Raw genomic sequence first — 26559 nt, 5'->3', positions numbered from 1 at the left:
ACCTGGCGCACCAAGAGGGGCTGGTTGGCGTGACTACAGCAATAGTGTATGAGGACAACATAACATGGTATAAATGTTTCTATCTTTGCAGGATAAAACATGAATGGAGCTTTATGTTGGAATGCAGAAATAAGGGAATACCTCAATCTGTGTACTTAAAGAATGGTTTTATAGACACTGAGCTTAAAACCTTGGATACATATCAGAGAAATTCTTCTATTGCCAAGCAGAGTCCATGTATTAAAACAGAAACAAACAAATTTATTTTGAACCTTTATGGGGAGCATTGGGAGGTAAGTCACACTGATTTCATTCTGCAGCATGAGTAATATGTCCATTATTTAAAGTTAGTTTTTTCAAATATGTTTTTGCATAACAACAAATTATTCATGAGTTTATGAAATTCCTGTTTTGAAAATGTCTTTTATTGACTGTATACATTTGGCAGCATTTATATTCCCATATTGCAGGGCCTTAGCAGGGCGATATTCCACCCTGTGCTGGTCCTGCCCCCTTTACATGTGGCATCATGACATCATGTTAAAGGGTCGAAGCTGCCGGGACCAGGAAAGAGCTGAGCGCCAGGAGCATACTAAGGAAGGGCATCTCTACGGAGGTGACTGGAGTACAGTATGCACATGCGCATAACAGGTCCCGTGAATGCACAGACACCAAACAATTGGTAATGTATGTAAACCACCGGGATAGCATACATCTCTAAATCAGGCCCTCTGTCTGTTTCCTGATCTTTTAACTGCCTCTTCCTAGAAACAAACACTACATACAAGTCAACAATTCTACAAGTAAATGCTCACTTACACTAAACTGTATACTGTATTTCTCTGCATACTGGGTCCACATTAAATCTTCAGTTATCTCATACTATTCTGTGACAGTAGTAAACAACAGAAGGCAAAAATAAAATTATTATTATTATTATTATTATTATTATTATTATTATTATTATTATTATTATTATTATTATATTAAACAGCATTGGTTCCAAGACAGAACACAGGTCTACATTAGGTCTACTTTACTTATAATTTTCACTAACTCAGATTATGAGCTATAAATAGCTACTCTTTGGGATGTGATCCTTTACCCAGTTTGTTATACAGTTTTATATTATATTTTTCAGACTAATTTTTTTTAACTTATACATTAAGAGCAGTCTCAAACTATTTAGAAAGAACTAAATATACCAAAGTAACTAACTATTTGTTCAATGCCCTAATTACTTCTTCATAAAATGCAAGTAGACTTGTTTGGCAAAGTCTTTCATTAAACATTGCTGGCTATTGCTATGATATTATTCTCTAGAAAATATTTTAAATGTGGTCCCATAGCAGTCCATCAAATAGCTTTCCAAATATAGTTGTTAAATGTGCTGGTCTACACTTTCTTCCAGATAATTCAATCCTCTTTCGTACATAGTGACTATATTTGCTTTGTTCCAAATTCATTAATAACATCCCAATTTTTAGAGAGTCTTTAGGAACAAGCAATAATGGTTTGGCAATAGCTGAGCTAAAATCTCTGAGGACACATAGATGTAAGTCATCTGGTGCAGGTGTTTCATTCATATTAATTCTCTATTAGCTTTTCTGATCCAAGATTTCTGTCAGCTACAGCAATACTTTTAGTATGGTGTCCACAGCATTTTTCGGCATTAGTTTGTTCCTTTATTAACAAAAAAGTTAAATAAAATAAAAAACAACATACTTAATAATAATTATGCCTTTGAAAGTTTGTGAACAATTCAGCATTTTCATATCTTTGGCAACCCACAGTATTGTGTTTTTATTACTAATATAACTAAAGAATTTGGTTGTAATTGCTCTTGTGCTCATTAAGATGTTTTTTTTTCTATTTCAGCTAATCAGAATTCCATTGTGCAGTTCTTGTAACTGTCAAATTAATATTTTAGCCCTTATGAGTTATATATTTTAAAATCTTTTTATTTTATGTTTTTTAACTTAAATATGTCATGTTTTAATTTTATTATTTTATACTTGCATTTATGATCATGTACCGTATATGTAAAAGAAAAACTTCATCCCAGTCTATGGGGTATATTTACTAAAATGCAGGTTTGTAGAAGTGGAGTTGTTGCCCAAAGCAACCAATCTGATTCTAACTATTATCTTCCAGAAGGTGCTAGATAAATGTTAAGTAAAATCTGGTTGGTTGCTATGGGTAACAACTCCACTTCTAAAACTCATATTGTAGTAAATATACTTCAGAGTTTAATCAGCATTAGTAATTTAGCATTCTTGAAGTTAAGAGCCTGAATTTGAGTTACATGTGTGGTACTCAGATTAGGTAGCTATAGATGGTACCTTACAGCAGAGACAGCAGCTCCCTTGAGCCTTATTTTTTTCTGATAAAGACCCCACAGGCTTTCCGTTCCCAGACTGTAGCAGAGAGGTTAGGGCTGTACACAGTAAAATAACTTAATGTTATTGGTAGGCACAATAATCTGGCAAAATTTTTAACAAAATAGGAAGATATATGTCCAAATAGTCAAATATAATATGGGGTATGCAAGAATTAAGTATCAGCATACAAATGACATGAGGCTTCACCGATAACACTGGGGAACAAAAATATATATATTTTTTCTTGCCAAGGATTAAAGATCTGTTTGAGAGTACGCGGGGGTCCTATTTTCGCATTACATCTTCGCTATAGCTGAACTGGCTCCAGTTTTCAAATTAATAAAAAATTATAAAATTCAATTATGTTCTCCATTTGAAGAACCTTACTAGTCTAGGCCTGCTTTACTTAACAGAATCGACTTAGTTTTGCTTTTTTAACAACTACCCTCTTTCAACAATAACAAGAATTTGTTTTTTTTTGTGATAACTTAGCTGATAGCCAAGATTGAGTCATATAACACATTCAAATCTTCTCACTAACGCTGTGAGGCGGCGTGGCAGTGCACTGCTGAGCCTGCTGGGACATCCTCAGACCACAGCCATGCCTCCTCCCAGCATACAGAGAGGAGCAATGGAGAGGACGCAGTTAGCACTCCTCCAGTTCCTTTGTTCGGCCCTCTCTCTGTCCCACCACAACCAATTTCGAGCCGGTTGGGCTTGTTTTGTTCAGTACATCCTCAGCTTTTGTTGGGACTTAGCACTGAATGTGTGAAACAAAATGTTTTTGCCATGAAAATGAGTTCTTCTCAGAGATGGTGTCCTAACAACCCTGATGTTTTTTGTTATATTTGTGGCAAATATAGTGTTGCAAAAGAAAGAGAAAATATAACTGTATTCATAAAACAGGCATATCAGGCTTATTTTGGACATTACATAAGCCAACAAGACAAGATTTGGGTGCCTTACAAATTTTGTAAAACCTGCATGGAATCACTCCACAATTGGACTAAAGGTGATCAAAAAGGTGATCAAAATGGACTTATTTTCGACATACCTATGATGTGGTGTGAGCCAAAAGGGTATGAATCGAAATGCAAATGGGAATACCCAAGTATGAATTCTGCAAAACAACTGCTACCACATAGCGAAGATTTACCTGTACCATCATTCAGTTCTTTGTGCGAATTTGAATGTGATGATGTGGAAATGTTAATTTCATCCAGTGCAAGTGACAACACAGATGAAAGTGAGTTTGAAGAATGTTCCTCTACTCCATACAAATTTTCTCAAAAGGAACTAAACAATTTAAATCGTGACTTGAATTTATCGAAAAAAAGGAGCTGAGCTTTTAGCATCCAGACTTCAAGAAAAGCACTGTCTTGAGCCGGATATTACTATAACGTTGTATCGAAATAGAGAGCAAGCCATACTGCCATTCTTTAGCCAAGATAACAATCTTGTGTATTGCAACAATATTCTGGAACTTCTCCAGATGATGGGCTTACCAGAATATCGAGCAGAAGACTGGTGGCTCTCTTTGGATAGTTCTAAAAGGAGCTTAAAATGTGTATTACTGCACAATGGAAAATCTAGATGAAGAATTTTTGAGGGTGGAAACCAAGATGATTTTTCTGATGGACAGCCTACATCTTAAAGGTCTCAATGAGAATAACAGTTATGCATCATTTTACAAGACTTTTAGACAGAGTATACTACATATATTGATATCAGAACCCCATAAAGATTATTTATCTGGAGGGGAACTGAAACCAGCAATCAATATGGTTTCTAAATTTAATATTCCATCTGAATTCTAGAACGTTAATACCTTATTCTATCTATGAAGTAAAGATCTCTCTGAGAAGAACTGCATAAGAATAACATTGACAATATGGTAATTTTTTGGACTAAGACAATGATTAATAATCATTGAATTCCTAAAATAGACAAGGATATTATATCAACATGAACATAATCCTTTATAATATCACTCCAGGAGGAAATTACAACTAAGAAGAATGGATATAATAATCAGATAAATTCTGATGATTGTACTAATTGGATATTCGACTTGGCTCTATATTGAATATATGAATATATATACGAATATGAGGATTGAGTAGTATTTAGTGGAAAATTATATGATATATGGATCCTTTTTTTTGGATCCATATTGAATAGACCATGAGATGACTGAATAACATGTAGTGGAACAATATAGAATTAACAACATCATAGAATCAATCACACAAATATGAATCACCATATACAGGTTAAGCCTCCCATATCCAAATATTTCGAAACACAGATTTTTTTGGCATGACTGAGCTAATGAAACCTTTGATTTTTGATGGTTCAATGTACACAAACTCTGTCTAAGGCACAAATTATTAAAAATATTGTATAAAATTACTTTCAGGCTGTGCGTATAAGGTGTATATGAAACATAAATGAATTTAATTTCTGTACACAAACTTTGTTTGAGCCACAAAATTATTGAATATATTGTATAAAATTATATATAAGGTGTATATAACACATAAATGCATTCTGTGTGTATATTTGGGTCCTATTCCCAAGATATTTCATTATGGTATGCAATTATTCCAAAATATGGAATATTCCATTATCCATTTTGGATACGGGAGACAATTCCCATTTATATTTGGGTATTCACAGAAATAATGTTATTCACTAAGTGTGTAATATATGTTATTGTCACATTGGATTTTATTTTATTTATTTATTAATTTTTTTAGGTAATTGAATTATATCACTATTTTTTACTATCAACACGTTACACAAAATGATATGACTGATCACTATAGTTACACTATTTTCCTTATTTTATGCAATGGATAATATAAATATCCTCATACACAATTTTTTGGTATCCAACTTTCTATCTTCATGGTTTTTTATTTATATTTAGTATATAGATTCATTTCACATTATTATTAATTTATCACTTACAGTATATTCAACCACACCACTTAATAATATAATCACACACTACAATATATTATTAGATCACTGTTGAATATATACAAAAAATTTAGATTTTAACCAGGTGCTACCTAATTGTCAGCATAGAAAAACCTTTAAACAAGTAGTCTAAACTAGAAAAAAATACCATAAACAAGAAACATAGAGGTAATAACTCTTTGCGTCAATTTTGTCCAGCAAATGATCTTTTCTTTCCTATTTCTGAAGATTTTCTTCCACATATACAGTATATCTCTGGGTCGACCCAAAATTACTCGGCACCGAGAGACAGAATAAAGCAGAAATGTAACGTGTTATGATTATTTGAATTACCAATCACAAAAGACTGTATTATAACACCAGTGTCCTTTAAATGTGAATTAACCACTGTAAGTATCCATATAGCTGATCTAGGTGGTGCTCCTGATATATTGGACTTAATCCCACAATGCCCTAGATATGCAAAATAATTCTATGCAGCATGTGATCACACAAGGGAAGCAATACCTATAAGATACACATATGATAATACCAAATCTTATTACATAAAGAAAAAGACCCTATTAGAATGTAATAACACAACTACTTCAGTGTGAACATAAATGTGAAAACAATAAGCTACATTATGCAAATATATCAGTGATAATTAATATGAATTCATTTACTGTTAAAACCTTGTGGTTACTAATTTAGCACCCTATAAGGAGTGGTCGTATGGAACAAGAAACTATCATATATAATTATATGTTGCTACTTCAATTATAAGTAATGAGAACGACAATACAACTTAGATTTTCATAAACAGGTTTACTTGAACAATAAGGAGGAGGTTACACAGTGTGGATATTCCATTATTTTATTTCACAATTTTCAATTCTTGCCACACTACCTATCTAATATTTATTTTAACCTCTATTTCGCTGGTTGTGTCCCTTAATGGGCCATTTTAATGCATACCTAATAAAGAATGATAATTCTTAATAAATATTTTTGTGCGCCGTATGATAGGCACATTCCTTTTCTCCCCTTTGTAAATCTTGCAACTATTATACCTTGTGTCATTCGGCAGCACTCCTCAACAAACAAACATATAGGAGGTTCTCTTTGTATCTTCTGATGTGTGCAGATGTTTTTGCTCTTCTGTGTTTCCGCAACAAGAATACAAAAGAAAATCCTACAAAAAACAGTTTACATAGCTTCCTAACACTTATGTATGTAATTATCCTGTGTCTTTTTATAACATTTTCCTAATCAAATTTAATCAGAATAGAAAAAATATATTTTTAACTATTTTTAACATTGTTTAATTTAATTTTTCATAAATATTAAAGACATATGCATATCTCAAAATCTAGAGCCAATTGAAATATAAGGGTGGCATATTCATGATCAGGAGCACAAAATTAATCGAAATCGACTGTTAATTCCCTGGCAAAAGATTGACTATTCCAAAGTGTAAGGACTATGCCGTGAATGACAAAAGTGAACAATCACCATTCAAATTAGGGGTGTACACCGGTCACTTTTCGTGTTTTGTGTTTTGGTTTTGGATCTGGATCTTGCTTTGTGTTTTGGATCTGGATTGGTTTTGCCAAAACCACCCTTCCATGTTTTGGGTTCTGGGTTTTGTGTTTTGGATCTGTTATTTTTTGGAAAAAAGCATAAAAACAGCTAAAATCACAGAATTTGTTTTTTTTTTGTTCTTACGCTATTATTAACATCAATTACATTAATTTCCACTCATTTCCAGTGTATTTGGAACACTTCACAATATTGTTTTTATGAAAAAAGGTTGCACCGAGGTAGCAGGATGACTATGCTAAGCGACACAAGTGGGCAGCACAAACACGTGGCCCATCTAGGAGTGGCACAGCAGTGGCAGACAGGAAGGTAGTTTGAAAAACTAGGCTCCAAAGAGTATATACTGCAAAGTAAAAAAAGAGATGCAAGATGGAATTGTCCTTGGGCCCTCCCATCCAGCCTTATGTTGCATAAACAGGACACGCACACTTTAACAAACCAATCATTTCACCGCCAGGGTCTGCCACTCGACTGTGGCTGACATAATTGGTTCGTTTGGGCCCCCATAATAACAGCTGGCAACTAATCTGTCCCTGCAAAAACTGGCTCTACAGAAGCAAGATGTCGTCCTCATCCTCCTCATCCACTGATTCCTCACCCTCTTCAGTGTTGTCCTCATCCTCACAGAGTATTAATTTGTCCCCGCTGGAATCCACCACCACAGTTCCCTCTGTACTTTCTGGAGACTGGTCTTTCTGGAAGAGTTGATAATTAATTTTGATGAACATCATCTTCTCCACATTTTGTGGAAGCAACCTCCTACACCTTTTGCTGACAAGATTCCCTGCTGCACTAAACACTCTTAGGTAAAATATAGCCAGTTTGTACAGGGTCCTCCAAATTGCCTCTGTCTCCTGCCAGTACAGGTACGGACTGTCTGACATGCCTACTTTTATGCTGTCACCGATGTAATCCTCCACCATTCTGTCAATGGTGACAGTATCATATGCAGTGACAGTAGACATGTCAGAAATTGTTGGCAGGTCCTTCAGTCCAGACCAGATGTCCAAACTTGTTCCTGTCTGTCCTGCATTACAGCCAGCGGGTTGCTTAGGATACCTAAGTTGTTTCCTGGCAGCCTGAGTTGCAGGAGAAAATGAAGAAGAAGTTGTTAACGTGTCATGTTCCGCTTCAGCTGACAGTGTTTTCACCAGCAGGTCTTTGCACCTCTGCAGGCTTGTGTCTGCCAGAAAGATAGACACCACATAGGCTTTAAACCTAGGATTGAGCACGGTGGCCTAATGTAGTGGTCTGATTTCAACAGATTGACCACCCTCAAATCCTGGCAAAGTGAATGAAGAGCTTCACCCACAAGTCCCACATACCAAGTGGAATCGCTCCAAATTAGCTCATCCTTCACTTTCTCCACCTGCTTCTGCAAAAGCTTGATGAGGGGAATGACCTGACTCAAGCTGGTAGTGTCTGAACTGACTTCACGTGTGGCAAATTCGAAGGGCTGGAGAACCTTGCACAATATGGAAATCATTCTCCACTGCATTTGAGTCAGCTGCATACCCCTTCCTTTGCCTATGTCATAGGTGGATGTATAGGCTTGAATGGCCTTTTTCTGCTCCTCCATCCTCTGAAGCATATAGAGGGTTGAGTTCCACCACATCACAGGTGCTTCAGGTGATGGCAGGGCAGGTTCAAGACTGTTTGCTGGTGCTCCAGTCTTCGGCATGCAGTCACTGAATGGCAAAAGTGGCTAGAAATTTTTTGGGCCACCCAAAGAGTCTCCTGCACGCCCTTGTCATTTTTAAGAAAATTCTGCACCACCAGATTTATTGTGTGAGGAAACATGGGAGGTGCTGGATTTGCCCAGATGTAATACCCGCAAAATATTGGTGGCATTGTCAGATATCACAAATCCCCTGGAGAGTCTAAGTCGGGTAAGCCATTGGGCGATGATTTCCCTCAGTTTCTCTAAGAGGTTGTCGGCGGTGTGCCTCTTGCTGAAACCGGTGATATACAGTGTAGCCTGCCTTGGAACAAGCTGGTGTTTCTGTGATGCTGCTACTGGTGATGCTGTTGTTGTTGCTGCGTAAGGCGATACATCTACCCAGTGGGCTGTCACAGTCATATAGTCCTTAGTCTGCCCTGTTCCACTTGTCCACATGTCCGTGGTTAAGTGGACATTGGGTACAACCACATTTTTTAAGACACCGAGGACACTTTTTCTGACGTCTCTGTACATTCTCGGTATCACCTGCCTAGTGAAGTGGAATCTAGATGGTATTTGGTACCGGGGACACACTACCTCCATCAATTGTCTAAATCCCACTGCACTAATGGCAGATACCGGATGCACATCTAACACCAACATAGCTGTTAAGGCCTCAGTTATCTGCTTTGCAACAGGATGACTGCTGTCGTACTTCATCCTCCTCACTAAGGACTGTTGGAGGGTCAATTGCTTAGTAAAAGAAGTAGCTGTGTTCCTACTGCCTCTCTCGGATGACGAATGACTCCCAGCAGCAACAGCAGCAGCGGCAGTAGTAGGCGTATCAATGTAGGATCTTCCCAAGGAATCCCAGATAGGAGAGTCAGTCATGCCAGTGACATGGCCTGCAGGATTATTTCCAATCCTAAGGACTATTGGAGGATCAATTGCTTAGTAAAATAAGCAGTGGTGTTCCTACTTCCTCTCTGGGATGATGAATGACTTCCAGTAGCAGTGGCAGCAGTAGACATAGCAATGCAGGATAGGAGAGTCAGTCATGCCAGTGACATGGCCTACAGGACTACTTCCGATCCTGACTGAGGAGGAAATTGACAGGGAGGGAATTGATGGTGTGGTTTGCAGGCTCTTGGTTACAACAGGACAAAGGTGTCCCTGTACTGCTTACGGTCTAAGCCACAGTTTCTGAACTGGATTGTAACTTTTTATGAATGCGCTGCAGGTGACGTATAAGGGAGGATGTTCCTAGGTGGGTAATGTCCCTACCCTTACTTATTCCACCTTTACATCTGGTACATATGGCAAGATAGTTTTTGTCCAGATTTGGATAGAAATATTTCCAGACCAAAGAGGTGGAGTGTTTGGTCTTCTACTCAGGCATGACCGTGATGGGATTTTTCATCCCATGGACAACAAATGTCATCCCATGGACAACAAATGCCTGATTTAAACAAACCACCTCATCATCAGAATCCCCCTCGTCAACTTCCTTCTCAGCGCCAGTTACACCAATTTCTCAATCCTGTTGAACTTCAACAGTGACATCTTCAATTTAATATCAGCAAGAGGACTGTGGGTGCTCCTTCCAGCACTTGCAGAGGGCGTGCAAATGGTGGAAGGAGCCACCTCTTCCTGTCCAGTGTTGGGAAGGTCAGTCATCGCATCCGTCGCCACACTTGGACTCTCCTTGGGGATTTGTGATATCTTCTTAGAATTAGAATGCACAGTTCTTTGCTGTGCTTTTGCCAGCTTAACTCGTTTCATTTTACCAGCGGGAGGAGGGCTTCCATCGTCATGTGAAGCTGAAACACTAGTCATGAACATAGGGAAAGACCTTAGCCGTTCCTTGCCACTCCGTGTCATAAATGGCATATTGGCAAGTTTACGTTTCTCCTCAGATGATTTAAATAAATTTTTTAATGTCATTTTCCTGAACTTTGTCACTTGGGATTTTATATGCCCTCTACTATGACATTGGGCATGGGCCTTGGCAGACGATGTTGATGCCATTTTATTGTCTATGGCCCTGATTCAGAGGCGGACGCTCTGACTAGAGCGCTCGCTCTGAATCAGGGCCCTCCTCCATTAATATGGAGCGTCCTCCTGGACGCTTGTATAGCTGTGGGTCACCACCCACAGCATATATGAGCGTGCAAAAATATGGTCTTGACCATCGCGACCATCGGACCTGCGAGGGAAACCCTGCGGTCGGGTTTCCCAGCCGCAAGGCCAGGAGTGATTTTGGCTCTATCAGAGCCAAAATCACTCCCACTGACATCACTAGTGATGTCAGTGGGGCCGGCTTCAGACGGTAGGCGTTCCCATGGGAACGCCTCCATCTGGCAGGCACGCCCCCGGCACGCCCACCAAAGGGGGCGTGCTGTCAATCAACATCGACAGCACGCCCCCTTTGGTGCGAGATCCGGAGCGATGGAAAGTCCTTCGCTCACCGGGTCTCGCGCATGTGCACGACGGAGCTCCCTCCGTCATGCACATGCGCAGTGGGGACCATCGACCCACTTGCGAGCGTACTGCCGCTCGTGAGTGGGTCTGAATGACCCCCTATGTCATGACTAGTGGCAGCAGCTTCAGCACTTGGAGGAAGTGGTTCTTGATCTTTCCCTATTTTATTTTTATCAGACAAATTTTTGTCCTCCATTTATGTGATATTGATATACGTGCAGCTAAGGAGCACAGAAACAGATTTTTTCTCCAGCACTTTGGGGGTTACTCCACCCTTCAACAGACGAGCCAGCCGGCCCTTGACTTATGACACAGGCGCATGCTTGGTTCTACTTTGTTGATGCACGTGCGGCTACAGCACACACAAGTCACAAACACAGAAAAATATATTTTTATTTTTTGTGGAGCGCACTTTGGAGATTACACCACCCTTCAACAGACGAGACAGCCGGCCCTTTACTTATGACACAGGCACATGCTTGGCTACAGCACACACAAGTCACAAACACAGAATTTTTTTTTTTTTGGAGTGCACTTTAGGGTTACACCACCCTTCAACAGATGAGCCAGCCGGCCCTTTACTTATGACACAGGAGCTACAGCGCAAACAAACAGAAAAATATTTTTTTTTACATTTGGGGTGAGCACCCCTGATGGACAGAGCACCCCCTGGACAACATTACAGCACCCCTTTAGGAATACAGCCTTTATGGGACACTGCACAACACAGCCCAGCCAGCCCCTATGGACTTTGGAGTGGACACAGCCCCTATGGACAACAGCAGCACAACACAGCCCAGCCAGCCCTATGGACTTTGGAGTGGACACAGCCCCTATGGACAACAGACTGCACAACACAGCCCAACCAGCCCCTGTGCACTTTGGCATGGACACAACCCCTATGGACAACAGGCTGCACAACACAGCCCAGCTAGCCCCTATGGACTTTGGAGTGGACACAGCCCCTATGGATGACAGCAGCAGCACAACTCCCACCCTCCTTCTTCAAGGCCACAGCCGGAGTGAAAAATGGCACCGACGCGGGGACCTTTTATAGAATCCAAAACCTGCTAGAATCCAACAGCAGGATGATGACGTTTTGCCTCGGTTTCAGATCCGAGTCAGGCAGGACAACTCGAACCTGACTTGGATTCGGCTCAGATCGGGGAGGCTCGGGGGGGTTCGGATTTCAGAAATCTGAACACGCTCATCCCTGATTCAAATAACATACAATTCTGCACAAATACAATAATATAAATAGTAATATACTGTACACTGAATGGGTTAAGAACTTACAGCTTCTGCAGCAATGAAAAAGTAACTTGTCTGGGCCATGAAGCACTGCCGGTGAATTACTGGAGACTAGAAAAGATTTTATGGACCGATGAATCAAAATTTTAAATTTGGTTTGTAATACAGGGTTTACTTATGCCATCACGTATGCAAAAGGATGTTTCCTCACTATATTGGGTTTATTCACTAAGTTGCAGCTGTTTCCTGGAGTGTTTAAATCTAAAAGTTAAACCTCATGTTTTGCTATTACATGCACTGCCCTTTTAAACATGTCTGGAGCAAACTCCTGTGGCATCAACTGTCAAACATTGAGAAGGAAGCATAATGTTCTGGGCTTCTTTTGCTGCATCTGAGTCGGTGACTTGCACAAAGTGTCTGCCACCCTGAACCAAAAGCGCCATAACAGCATTTTGCATCAGCATCATACAATACCTTCTTGGCTATGCCTAGTTGGTCAAGGGTTCATTCTAAAAAAGGAAAATGACCCAAAATGTATTTCCAGGCTCTTTCTTAAATTACCCTCCAAAACACGATATTAGGCTTCAAATCACAGAATGGTCAGCACAGTCTCCAGACTTACTGTAAACCACATAGAGCTGGTTTAGGATGAACTGGACAGAAGGGTACTACAGCAGATTTGGCAGCCATTATGGGTCATCTGTTACAGGATTATACATCCTGCAAAGTGAGACAGCCAATTTAGGCCATTTTAGATGCAATATATAGGATTACAATAGGCAATGCCTGGAACTGATGACACGTACTGGGAGAGATAAAATAATTGTTGCAATTCTAGTACGTACATCAGAATAATGCATTTTTCATTCTACACAGAGCACCAGATGAGGCAGCCATGTTGGGTACACTAAATAGGTTACAATGCGTGAATAAGCATTGCATGGAAAATAGAACTTACTAGGATAAAATGATCAGTGGACTAACAGGATACCCCCTGCCTGAATAATTCCATGGATGTCTCATCCTGCCCTTGAAGTACCAGGCAAGGCAGCCCTTTAGGGAGCACTACACAGGCTACAGTAGGAAGGATGAGCAATCTATGGCAGTAACATGCAGTCGGAAGTTGCATAATCAGTGATGTGGGAGTAAGGAAAGAATGGTACTTGGCAGTTACAGCACAGAACAAGCAAAAATACAACTGCAAGAAATTATAACTTTTGATTAAAAATACTGTTGCAAATGACAGACCAAAAAATGGCAGAAAGTAACATGCTTTATGATACAGATCCAGAAACTAGCTGGTTAACAGAAGTAGCGTGCGGTGTCTGGGTTTTACATATGGTAAGTGGCAGTGGGACTTGTAGTTCCACAAGCAGTGGTGACACAGTGGTGAGCGGTAGCTGACCACGTCTGTAAAGCTCAGTGACAGACAAGACAATTATGGGCACGCTTTAATCCTGTGGAGGATCGGGGAGGAAGAACGCGCGGTATGCACAAAATGCACATTGGGTCAGAGGTTTCTCCAACAATTCCATGATATTTTTTTCTCCAATTATTTATTTATTCTATGCTTCAATTTTATAGTACATTGAGACCTTAAACTGTGCAAATGTCAATAAAAGCTGTAAAAATGGGGGTGTCGAAATTTTTTTGACAAATACTGTAGCTTTACAGAACATTGACTACAAGATCCAGCAGAGCAGTAATCAAAGAAATGTGATACATTCCCTGCAACTAATTTGGTTGTCACCAGTGTCTCAAATCACTCAATGAAAAAAGTTATCAGGGACATTAACATTTTCTTAAACATCATATATATGTTGTGATGGAATCAAGCTAAGTGGAGCTAATAGACAACCTATGCATTGCTGGCATTTTAGGATTCTACCATACAGGATTGAAAATTGGTGTGACAACACCTTTGCTCAGCTAGAGAGAGAGCTGAGGATGAATCCAGAGGCTCTGTAAGAGGTAGCAAGCAGGCTGGAGAAGGACTAGTTGGACACAGACATGTGGACTGCCCACAACGACTGGATTCCATGAGAGACTCAGCTTGGAGAGCAATATAATCTGTTGGAATGTGTGGCAAGTGTTCTGAGAGAGCATCAGCTGTACCATTGATAAATATACTACAGTAGCTAAACACTGGGAAGTCAGGGGTCAACCAGCTGGATAGTGTCCTGAACTGGTGACTAGGGGCCTGATTCAGACCCACTCACGAGCGGCTGTCCGCTCGCAAGTGGGTCGATGGTCTGCACTGCGTATGCGCACGACGGGGGGAGCTCCGTCGTGCGCATGCGCGAGACGCGTCGAGCGAAGGACTTTCCTTCGCTCGTGTCTGATCAAAGGGGGCGTGCTGTCGATGTTGATTGACAGCACGCCCCCTTTGGTGGGCGTGCCGGGGGCGTGCCTCCCAGACGGGGGCATTCCCAAGGGAACGCCTACCGTCAGAAGCCGGCCCCACTGACATCACTAGTGATGTCAGTGGGAGTGATTTTGGCTCTGATAGAGCCAAAATCACTCCTGGCCTTGCGGTTGAGAAACTCAACCGCAGGCTTCTGCTCACAGTGGCGATGGTCGCGATGGTCAAGACCATCGCGACCATCACCCTGCACGCTGTGGGTGGTGACCCACAGCTATACGAGCGTCCAGGAGGACGCTCCATATTTATGGAGGTGGGCCCTGATTCAGAGCGAGCACTCTGGTCAGAGCGTCCGGCTCTGAATCAGTGCCTAGTTGGCTTGCCAATTTTATTTTTCTAAAAACAACTCCTTCAAAAATGAGGCTCTAAAAATCTGCATGAAAAACCTCATAATTAGGCCCATCTGCTAAATCATAGTCATCGCAATATGCACCCTGCTCTTCAACAGTAGCATACAGTATGTGCCAGGTTTACATCCCACATTTGTATACTGAGACACTGTATACTTATATTGAGGCAGGTTATTTGCCCAATAGAAGTGCTAAAATCAAGACAGCCTTCATAATACAGCAAGTATACTCATCCTTTTCACATATGAATGAAAATAAAAACATTTTTTTTTTTAAATATTCCCAGCAAATCATCTAATAGATCAACTAACACATGTACAAACATTGAAGAATATACTGTGATTTAATCAGTGACAGTCATTATGATCAGCATGCATCTGAACAAGCCCTTAGCATGCGCTATTCAAATTTGCGGATTTTATACTAACCAAACGTACGTGGTTCCAATTCAAAATCGTGTGGTTAGACTTCAGTTTTTCCAGTAGATTTAGTCCCCAAGTGATAAAGAGTAACGTTTGCTGAGTAGCTGAATGTGTTTTTAATTCTTTGAGGCCTCAATTTGTAGAGATTTGCAGATTTAATTTGTGGTCGATGGGCCAGAAGTCCAATCAGAATGGTTGGAAGGGGCACCTTTGCGATCACCAATATGGCCAATTTTCCCTTATTGTTTATTCTACCCCACAGTAGTAGAATATTGAAAAATTGCTGGAAAATTTACGATGTTGTGGTACAACAATATCGTGGCCACATTTCACAGAGAACTAAATAAATGTCAAAATTTACTAAGCGTCGGGTTCTAAACCCCGGCAGTTTGGTAGCGGTATGATGGTGGGTTCTAAACCCCGGGGTTTAGTGGCGGTTTGGCGGTGGTTTCTAAATGACAGCCCTGTTCTGTTCTATTCTAAAATTTGTTTTGATGGTGGCTCTGCAGGGGTTTTGGCCTTAGTAAATCTGCGTATAGCAAAACCGCCGCCAAATCACCACCAAACCGCCGGGGTTTAGAACCCGCCACTTAGTAAATTTTGCCCATTGTTTGAAATCAATTAAGAATGAAAACAGACAATATGCTTGTGTTTTTTGCTTTCTTGTTCAGGTGGCACTGCCAAAATGTACAGATCACTGCAACGTCTGCTAGGCTGGTTATTCTGTAAACAAAGGTTTGTGACTGCCCTGGGATTTATTTTAGACAACACATTCACAGATCCATGACACAGAGCTCAAGGACTGTGAAAGTGTAAATGCCATATCTACAACTAACCCCAGGTCAGGAGTGTCAGAATGATCAAGGAGAGTTTTACTTAAGATCTGACTTCATTATTCACTAAAAGAAAAATAACTGGAAATTGAATAAAAAGCAGCATCATTATCACTCTATTGAATATGCTAGCAGGCATGGAAGACGGTATGTGTCTTATGATATATAGTATAATAAATGCTGAATTAAAAGGTAGGATCCTGAAGGGTTTAGAAGTGTTAACACTGCATTCTACACAACATAATCATATTGATTCCTCTAATTATTTATATGTTAGTACTGTATGTTTCTAATGCTTGTCTAGAAAGCAGAACGCATTGTTTTCCCAGTAATACATTACTGTATGAAGAATAATTTATTTTTGGCAGGTGTGTGTAAGTCTGTACAATGATTAGTAGTTATATTGATTAAGAAGAAAGTGTAAGGCATCTATGGGTGCTGGAATGTAGAGGTGGAAGTAAAATGGGTGTACATTACTCAATAGAAACATTATAGAACAAAAATATATGCTTCCTAATATAAGCTTATGCGCTGGTTTGCAAGGTCTGCATTTGTGTTAACATACTGTTAGTGAACTTTGCCTACAGTCTGTGGTCACAAATGTAGATACAATTAGAATGCAGCCATTTGCTCATTTTCGGAGCATGCACACTGCAAATTCATACAAGATTCACTATTAATACTAGGGTATATTCAACTCTGCATCAGTCCGTCCCTATGTGCTTGGATACAGTATGTTGGGTTTATCCTATATACAAGCAATTGAGCTCATCTTATACATAAAGAATTTACCTGATGGCAACAAGTGGTCTAATACAGTATAACAATCCCATTTGTGCTCTGATGGCACTGTGTTACAATTACAGATGTGCGCGGACCCCCATATTTTGATTCTAAGGGTGGTATCCAATTAGTCCCGAACATTATTCGGGTGCTAATGGATCCCCCAGGTCTATCCAATAAGCCCCGATGTCCGGTTCAACGCCGGCACTTATCGAGGATTTGTTTTTTGGGACCTGATGTGTCTAAAAAATGAATCCCCAAAAAGTGTATTGTTTTCCCCAGCGCAATTGCGAAAACATGTAGGTCCATAAACGTATAATGGATCCTATGTGTTGTCGAGCAAATTATAATATTTGTTTGCCTGAAACAAATAGGATAGGGTGAACACAAAAATCGCCAAAAAATGGGGATTACCTGCAAAAAATCTCCATTTTTCACCCCTGAAAATATGTCGGGGCTAATAGGATACCACCCTAAATCTTTGTCATGTTTTGGTTTTGGCAAAACTCCCGTCAAATGTTTTGGTTTAGAATTTCTTTAATAATTTATAAAAATAGGTAAAATCATGTCACTTGGACATTGTTTTGTTCCTACAGTATGTGGAAGGAGAAATGCCCAGGCACCAAGTAAGGGTATAATCACTTCTAAAACCTACACAGAAACAACTAAATACAGCTCTTAATACATACTCTGCTTTTTGGTTACATGTACTATAATATGCGCCACATTCTGATAACAGTTTGAATCACCTACATGCGTATAAGTATGAGATGAAGGGGGAAAAAAATTATGGCTTAGTCATGTTTAATACTGTAAAGACATTTCCGTGTAATAGATCAACAATTATATACAATGTTTAACAAGGTTGACAATGTCAGTTATCTACAGTCCAGGACACCACCTGTGTAGACGCAGGACACCCAGTCCAAATTGAGATTTCTGCAGCAGGTAATGAAGGTACAACTTCATCAACCAAGATAACAATGAAGATAGAACCCAGGATGCAAGATATATAATTTTAAATCTTCCGGTGCGTCAGATAAAGTTACAAATCCTTATGCTGAATGTAGAAATAAAAGGATATAACTTTGAGGGAAAAAAAAATTAAAACATGGAAGCAATGGGTACATTTTATTTGCTGCAGAATCATATGTAGGGAATAAAAAAGAAAGTTAGGAGAGATTCTCATTAAAACCAGCCCTCAGGCATTTCATACTTTTATATTTTTTAAGCTGCCATCAACTGCCAAATATAGAAGATGGATTGTAACATAGCATGCACCGTGTGGGAAATGAAGCAAACATGAAATGATCCATATCAGAGAAGAGGGGAGAAAAATGTAGTTTAATGGCTGCAGATTTAAAGAAACAAAAGCATATGGACCTATTAATAAATTGTTTATTATCAAATTCTGTCAGTTATTGAAGAAAATCAATTTCCTCCTATAGATATACAGTAGCTGGGAAATCCAAATTATCTGCTAACTTTTTTATATTGCAAACCGATTGGGCATCTATCCTGTCTAAAAGATGCTGAAGACTACACAGTGAGTTATTTGAAGGTGAATGAAGTGATAATCAAATCACCTTGGAGATGAAAGGAATGTAAATTAGACTTCAAAAGAAATCTTTAGAAGTAAAGCCTGTAATGTACAGTGCTACTAGAAGCATTACCAGTGGATAGAGAGAGAATGTGTAGTTTAGAAGGCTGGTATTTTGTATTGACCACATTAGGCTATTCATAGATTCTAAGCGGGAGTCCTCAAGACCAGGCAGATCATTGTTAAGACAAGAAACAAACTCATGCATTAATACATTTCAGGTAGGTAAAGGCAGGTTTACCACACAAACAGCACTCTGATCCTTTACAATGATTTGAATAAAATCAATTAAATGGCTTGCGGTACGCTGGGGAAACAGACAGGATTCTCTCTGACAATATAAATATGGAACCACTGGTTCACTTTCCTCGTACTTCAAAGCTTTTCAGTAAAAATGTAAAGAATGATAAACATAATAAAGTTAAATACTGTAAAGCAGATTGCTCTTTTTTTTTTTAATAGTAATCTACACTGTTAACGCTCCATGGTAGTCAGACCATCTCTGATTAATCATGAAACCTAGGCTGATTACCAATTGGCATTGCATTTGCATGAAAACTTGGAAATCACATGTGAAAACAGATAAAGCTGTTATGTGTCTGCTCTTGTGTCTGATATGCAGTGTACATATGTTTGCTATGTGCTGCTGTCTTTTCATGCATTCTTAATGAAAAAGTTGATAAAATGAATGGGGGGAGCTTTACTGGGAATGTAAATAAATAAATAAATAAATAAATAACAACTCAAATTCCTAAAGCAGTCACAGTGCTAAGCAGCACGGGATCGGTTTTACTAAAGCAAGAGAATAACAACCATGAGCTATTCCTGCTATACAGATGTGTCCTCTTACATCCTTGCCGATCGTGCTACAAATGTGCGCATGCATCGCGCCATGCAATGACAGCAGCATATGCTACGGTATGCTATGAGTGTGCTGCGAACACACCATGCAATCTTACGGAGTTGCGGGTACGAACACAATGTGCGTATCCGCTCGCGGGTGTATGCCTCGCACCATGCATGGCACAATTTGCCACATGCACAGCAAAGATGCAAGAAGACATATCTGTAGTTCAAATATGACCCAAGCTGATGAGTGTACCTTGGAGTGTACATTCCCCTCACAGAGACTAATAACACCATGCCAGAAATCACTGGGGCAATTCTCAACAGGGCCGTAGCTAGGGCAGTGCAGCCGGTGCCATCGCACAGGGCACCACAGATCAGGGGGCGCTGTTTCTGCCTATCAAATTTGATTATCATCACTCTTGCTTGTAGCTTCCTCTTATTTCATCCCCAGCATCTCCTGGCCTCTCCTATCTCATCCCTGGCCCTTCTCCATGAAGCAATGGCCCTTTTTTGGGTGCATTATGTCATTTAGAAATATTAAGGTGGCATCAATGCTCTTTCTGGCACAGGGCACCAAAAAGTCTAGTTACGGCTCTGCTTCTCAACACCTGTGGATTGTGAGTTCCAAGGAATATTGGAATACTTGGAATGTGTAGTGCCCAATGGCCTCTCAGTATAATGAAAATCCCTGCCATTATACAAATATACTATAACACTTACACAAAATTCCCCCTTTCACCAAATTGTTATGACATTTTTTTTATTTCTGTCCTCATGGAATTTTTGCATCATTTAACCCAAATTAAAATCCAAATCAGTTCTCATTTTAACCCAAAAGTACAAATATTCCAATGCAAAATGCCCAATTGTTTTCCAATCCTAAAAGCAATCTGTATTAATTTTATACTATTATAATTTTTTACTTATTTATCAAGTTTCATTTATTCAGCTTTGTTATGGTTCTATGCAATTTGTTCTTGCGGTGGTTTCTTTAGTTCAAGTTCTTTATTAGTTTACTGCAGATTTTATTCTGTATTATAAATAATTGGTCCATTTTTTATATTTATTAATAGATTATTAAATTAGCATTTTATATAGATTATATTATACTGTAACTGATGCTAGAGGAATACATCAACATTCAATGTATAATCTATAAAGTTGTAATGGTTGTGTCTACAAATTTTTTTTTTCAGAATTTTTGTTTGTTTGTCTGTTCATTCCATCATCACTCAAAACCAACGTGATGAATTTGGATCACAATTTCAATATTGTATAGCTTAGTCACCTAGAAAGAAACTGAGGTTTACATTATCTCAATTTCACATCAGGGAGAGGAGCAATAAAGGAAAAAAACAGGTGCTTGACACTCGGTGAGTGCAGCGTACAATCTCCTCAAGCCAAAAATGACTAGATGTATATAAATATAATTTATTTTTGGGACAGATACACTTTTATGGACTGTTTATGAACTATGGTGACAAAAACATTTTTTAATCAGAATTTGCACAGGCTCCACAAGTCCAAAATGACATATATATATATATATATATATATTTATACACATACAATATATACATATATTGAACACCTCAATAGCAAACAGTTTTATATATATGCATATATAAATATATATATAAATATATATATATATATATATATATACATATATATATACATATATATATATATATACAGTATATATCAATATCTATTTCATAGGAAAAAAACAACTGTATATTAAGCACTAATTAGGCAGCTTATCTTGACTCATGAAGTTGCAGTATACATGTCAAACCAGTAGATGGCACACCAAGGCAAATGCTACATATCATAGAGTCACTGCTCATGTTACTTGCAACCTTTCAGAGTTACTGTGTTATGTAGCAATGGATTTGGGAACTACAAGATAAGATTTGTTTGACTTAAGTGAACTAGATTGGACTGTGAGATTAATTGCCCCTTGAATTGGATTTTGTGATTTATATATTAAATAGAAAACTGTGGATTCTTATTGTTTACAAAGACATTTTGTGCTCAATGTGTACAATATATAATATACATCATAATATTAGATGCCACTAGTGCCTTTGTAAAATTTGTTCCACTGAGTAATAACAGACATCCCCGCGAGCAAAGCTGCGGGCAAACGCTAGTAACTTTAATAAGACTACTTATCAGTGCTTCTATTTTTCTGCTTTATCTATTTATCCATTTGTTATTTAAGGATATCATATTGCTTATTGCTTAGTGTTTATTAGGGTTTTCTTTAAACTATTTAAATTATTCTACTGTTGCTTACTAGAGCAAGTTATGCATAAGATGTCTTCAGTACTTCAATCTTGCTATTACTCATTTTGTATTACACTATATATGTTGTATGTTGTATACTTATTTTTTGGTTTGGAATATATATTGGGAACAACAACTACTGTAGGACTACATAACCAATCATCCTTGCATAAAACGTCTAATTAAATGCAAATTCAATACCTGAACCATTGTCATTGCCTTTTAAAATATTTTTGACCTTCTGAAAAATATTTTGCTTCTTTAGTTGATTAATTCTAGCCTTTATTTAGGTGACCAATTTACTTATATAAAACATACATATTTTTCACATTGCTGTCTTTAGTCTTTCACCTAGTAATTAATGTAGATTCTGCTCTAGTCACATTGTCACTGCTTTCCACTTATATTCTTCCACAAGTTTTCCTTTGACATATTTTAACAAATCTCCTTTTATCAGTTCAATCACCTTGCACAAACCTTCTCTACTCATCTTCAACCTCTCTTCACTGGCACTTTTGCCTTTCATCATGAAACGTATGCTTATTTCTTCTATCCTCAGGAACCCTGTTCTCTGCTTCCAGCTACTTCTTCATTTCTCCCCTCCCTTTTACTTCCAAAAACTATTTCAGCAGCATGTGTACACCCACCTAACCCACATTCTCTCTGCTCACTATCTTCTCAAGCTTCTGCAGTCAGTCTTCTGCCATCTTCACTCTAAAGAGATTGTTCTTACTAAAGTCACCAATGATCTAATTAAATGAAAGGATCACTTATCCCTACTCAGACTCCATACAGTTGACCATACCCATTACTCACCTGACTTTGCAGCACTGTTTTTCCCTAGTTCACTTCCTACATGTTGGAATGTTCCGTCAGTGTCTCTATTGCTGACACATCCCCTCCTCAACTCTATCTGTTGAGGTCCCTCATGGTTCTGATATTGACCCTTTACTTTTTTGCTCTTTAATCTCTTCTCCCCTGACCACTAAGCTCACTGCTTTGACTCCATTCTAAGCTTCACTGTGTATATTCACTGCCTTATAATATCTTGTCACTTCATCATTTGAAACATTGCCAGAAGACTCTCCTTTCTCACTCAAACATTACTAAAACCTCTATCTATCCCTCATTATCTACACCTTGATTACTGCAACATCTTGCTATCTGATCTTCACCTCATCCATCTTCCACTTTTTTACTACAATCAAACCCACTATCAAGTTTATCCAGCAATGCTCCCTATTTATGGAACCCCTTACACTGTCTGAAAAGACTTTCTCAAAGTTCACCTCCTTACTATAGCTAATTCTACCTGCACATAAAACTACTCTCTCTGTATGTCCTACCAACTCTAGTCACATGTCCACTCTGAGTTCCACTAGCTTCTATTGTACCAGCACTGCCCTCTTCTCTAGACCATAAGCTCTGGCAAGAAAGGCCCTCTCTATCATTTCTCATTTTTGTACCTCCATCACGAGCCTTGTGTGTATGGTTTTATTTTATATGCTATTCTATTTGCAGGTTTTGTAATACTGACTGTTCAGTACTGCAGTTTTATGGCACTTATCAAAAACACAATGATGATGTTGACAATTAACACACATTTTTATTAAGTGACTGATTTTCACTCCAAACCTTTACACCAAATACTTGCTTGTACTTCTTCAACCTCTCTTCACTGGCACTTTCCTTTTCATCATGAAACCTATGCTTATTTCTTTTATAAACTGCTCCTTACACTGCAGCAATATATATCATCAAATGCCAGTTCATAGTTTCCTGTCTTCCATGTGTTTCTCAAAATATTTCTAACAGATTTAAATCCTACCAAACTCCACAGCCATAACTGGTGCTGGCACCAAGGGCCAATGGCAAGGTTGCTGCTCTGACTCTTCTCTATCATATGAGGTGCCTGAAGAGGCAATTTAAAAAAAAATTCAGCTTCTCAGTGGTATGATGAAATATACTGAGTTACAATGTTCCACAAAAAGAGACCTCTAAAAGTGCAAAAAAGCCAAAAAGTAAAGCTAAACACGCTTCTGCTCAGTGTAAATCTATGGGGATGGGTTTTCCTGGAGTGGACTATGTCAGTGTCATGACCTGGCCTTGGAGATCTTCGGTCGGAGAACTGGGAGTTGGGGCAACTAGGTGAGGAGGCAGCAGCAGACTAAGAGGGAGAATATAGGACCTCCTCATCAGCTAGTTCCATATTTTGGCGAGACCTGATCAGAGATGTGGGGGTCTAACTCACTGGTGGTCTTACCCAGTAACCCCCCCAAAATGATATGATCTTTGCAGCACCCAATGAGCAGGTCGTGGCCCCATGGTCAGGTAGCCAGAAACTAGCAAAGGACAGAGGAAGATGGATGGAAACTAACTAGCTAGAATGAAGACCCAATATTGTAGATGTCACTGTATACCGATGAAAATGTGTTACTGGTAGCAAACAGAAGAGATTGATATGGTATGACTGGAGATAGTCGATAGGAACCAATGTAGGATGTCACTGGAGAATATTGGGAGCAGCGATATTGGGTTTCACAGGAGAATATCGGTAAGGACTGAAGTTGAGTATTACTGGAGAATATTGGTAGGAACCGATGTTGAATATCACTGGAGAATATCAGTAGGGGCTGATGTTGAATATCACTGGAGAATATTGGTAGAGACCAATGTTGAATGTCACTGGAGAATATCAGTAGAGACTGATGTTAAGCATCACTAGAGAATATCAGCTGAGAATGATAAAAGCACACTGGAGAATATCAGCTGAGATCGATGTGAGTGCACTAGAGATATACACAACGTGGACCCAGGAACAGCTATCCAGTGCAAGCAGCGACTGGAAATAGAGAAGTTGTTCAGGTGACTTCCTGTTTCCGGAGTCCTGCTTAATACCCTAAGGTAGCTGGTCATTGGAGAAAAGATTCAGCTGAGTGAAGAGTAAGGCTTCCATTGGAAGAAAGTCCTGTCAAGTGAAAAAGACAACATGGCTGTGCCCATGACTGCAGCCGCGGGAACTCCACAATAGAGAATCATGTGGATGTCCTCTCAGGGCCCTGGGAAGAATACTCAGCGTGCTACCCGCCACCGCACCTGGCATCTGAACGCACAGCTGATCAGAGAAAGCCAGCACCATGGTGAGTAACGGTCAATCCCAGGCCGAATCCTGACAGTCAGCTTGGAAGAATATGACTGTCATGACTAAGGTCTCATCTGAGACTCTTGTGACACTTGAATGACAAAGAGTAAATCAAAACAACCACCTAGTCTATCTAAAAATGATTAAATCTCCCTTTCCTATCACACAATCAACAGTACCTTCACCGCCACCACTAAGATTTGATTCAAGGACTCACCCTTAGGGAGTTCTTCAGTTCTCCCTTTACTACACCATATACTTCAACAATTATTTAAATCAGAGATATCATTATTCTAACAATATCTGTCTTGTCATTAGCTATGTAACATAAAAAAATTACCAGACTTTATTGAAACATGAGAAGAGGTGTTACTATATGTCATTATTTAATATAGAAAAATATCCACAATACTTAAGTACAAAAATAATCATAACAAAATGACATACAATGTAAATGAAATAGCACAAGATCTCTAAAATTATAAGAATAAAAATACAGATGTCAGTACACTTAAAAAGTCAGGTTTATGCTGGTAGGGGTTGCTGAAAAAGGATGATCAAAGCCTCAATATTCAAATGACCTCCTAGGCTATAAAAGAGTCCTGTGTGTCTCACATGGCATTTATCCATCTTCACCCTCCTCGCTCTCCCCTCTTCTCTTGTACTTAATGGCCAGGTAAAAAGGACATTATTGTTTTACTTGTTTGTGATTCAAATATGGGAGTTATTTAAAAAAAACATTCTTAGACCATGGTCTATCAAGCCAACCCCAACATACATATTAAATCATATAATATAATATCTTACCAAAACATGTAGTTAATAATAATTATGTACAGTAAATTTACAGGAATGCAGGATTCCTTATGTGGGGAGGGGAGAAGCCTTTCATTAAAGTTAGACGCTTTGTGACGATCTTCAGATTCCAGTAACCCAAGTCTGATTGTGACAAAAGATCTATCAATTTGCAACTAATCACGATTTTGTCCTTATTTATTTTTATAATCAAAGCTGACAGTCAAAATGGAGAATACATAAATCTGCTTGCCTACCATCTTTCAACATTGATTCCCCAACTCCATTCCAAATACAGGTTCAACTGCCGTTTACTCTGGTGGGTTAGAAAAACTCAAGTTATAATACCTTCAGTCATTGAAATTAAAGATAATTAAATGTTGCACAATATCTCAAGACCAATAACATAATCACAACAGTGACCATATGAATAAAGTTCTGCTGAATCAAAAACAAAGCCTGTGTAAAGATTGTTGGCTTATAAATATAAAGGCTGCTGTACGGAACATTTTGCAAGAGCAGATCCCTGAAAAATTATAGTTATTTATCGGCCTTTAGAATATCATATAGGAAAGAGGGAGAAATAAGATAATGTATAAATAGTCTCTTACTGAAGCGATTTTGCAGAGCCAAAAATTGGAAAGAGCAAGAAGTTAATGAGTTGAACCAAAAATGTGTATTACTTCAGCAAGAAGTGGAAACATTAAGGGAATATATAAAGGGACATCAGAG

The 26559-nt window shown here is 38.9% G+C and overlaps 1 protein-coding gene across 2 annotated transcripts in view; it reads left to right on the top strand.

The window, feature by feature from the left end:
- Positions 1 to 26559, top strand: part of LRRC2 (leucine rich repeat containing 2) — a 440208-nt gene that overhangs the window by 120175 nt on the left and 293474 nt on the right. For both annotated transcript variants that reach the window (XM_088470067.1, XM_088470066.1), the window contains one exon: positions 92 to 293. In XM_088470067.1, the coding sequence (XP_088326193.1) occupies positions 92 to 293 (202 nt within the window). The remainder of the gene's footprint in view (positions 1 to 91; positions 294 to 26559) is intronic.

This window comes from Taudactylus pleione, unplaced genomic scaffold, assembly GCF_031769625.1.
Source record: "Taudactylus pleione unplaced genomic scaffold, aTauple2 ptg000095l, whole genome shotgun sequence".
Classification (NCBI taxonomy): Eukaryota; Metazoa; Chordata; class Amphibia; order Anura; family Myobatrachidae; genus Taudactylus; species Taudactylus pleione.
This window is presented reverse-complemented; position numbering and strand designations above follow the sequence as displayed.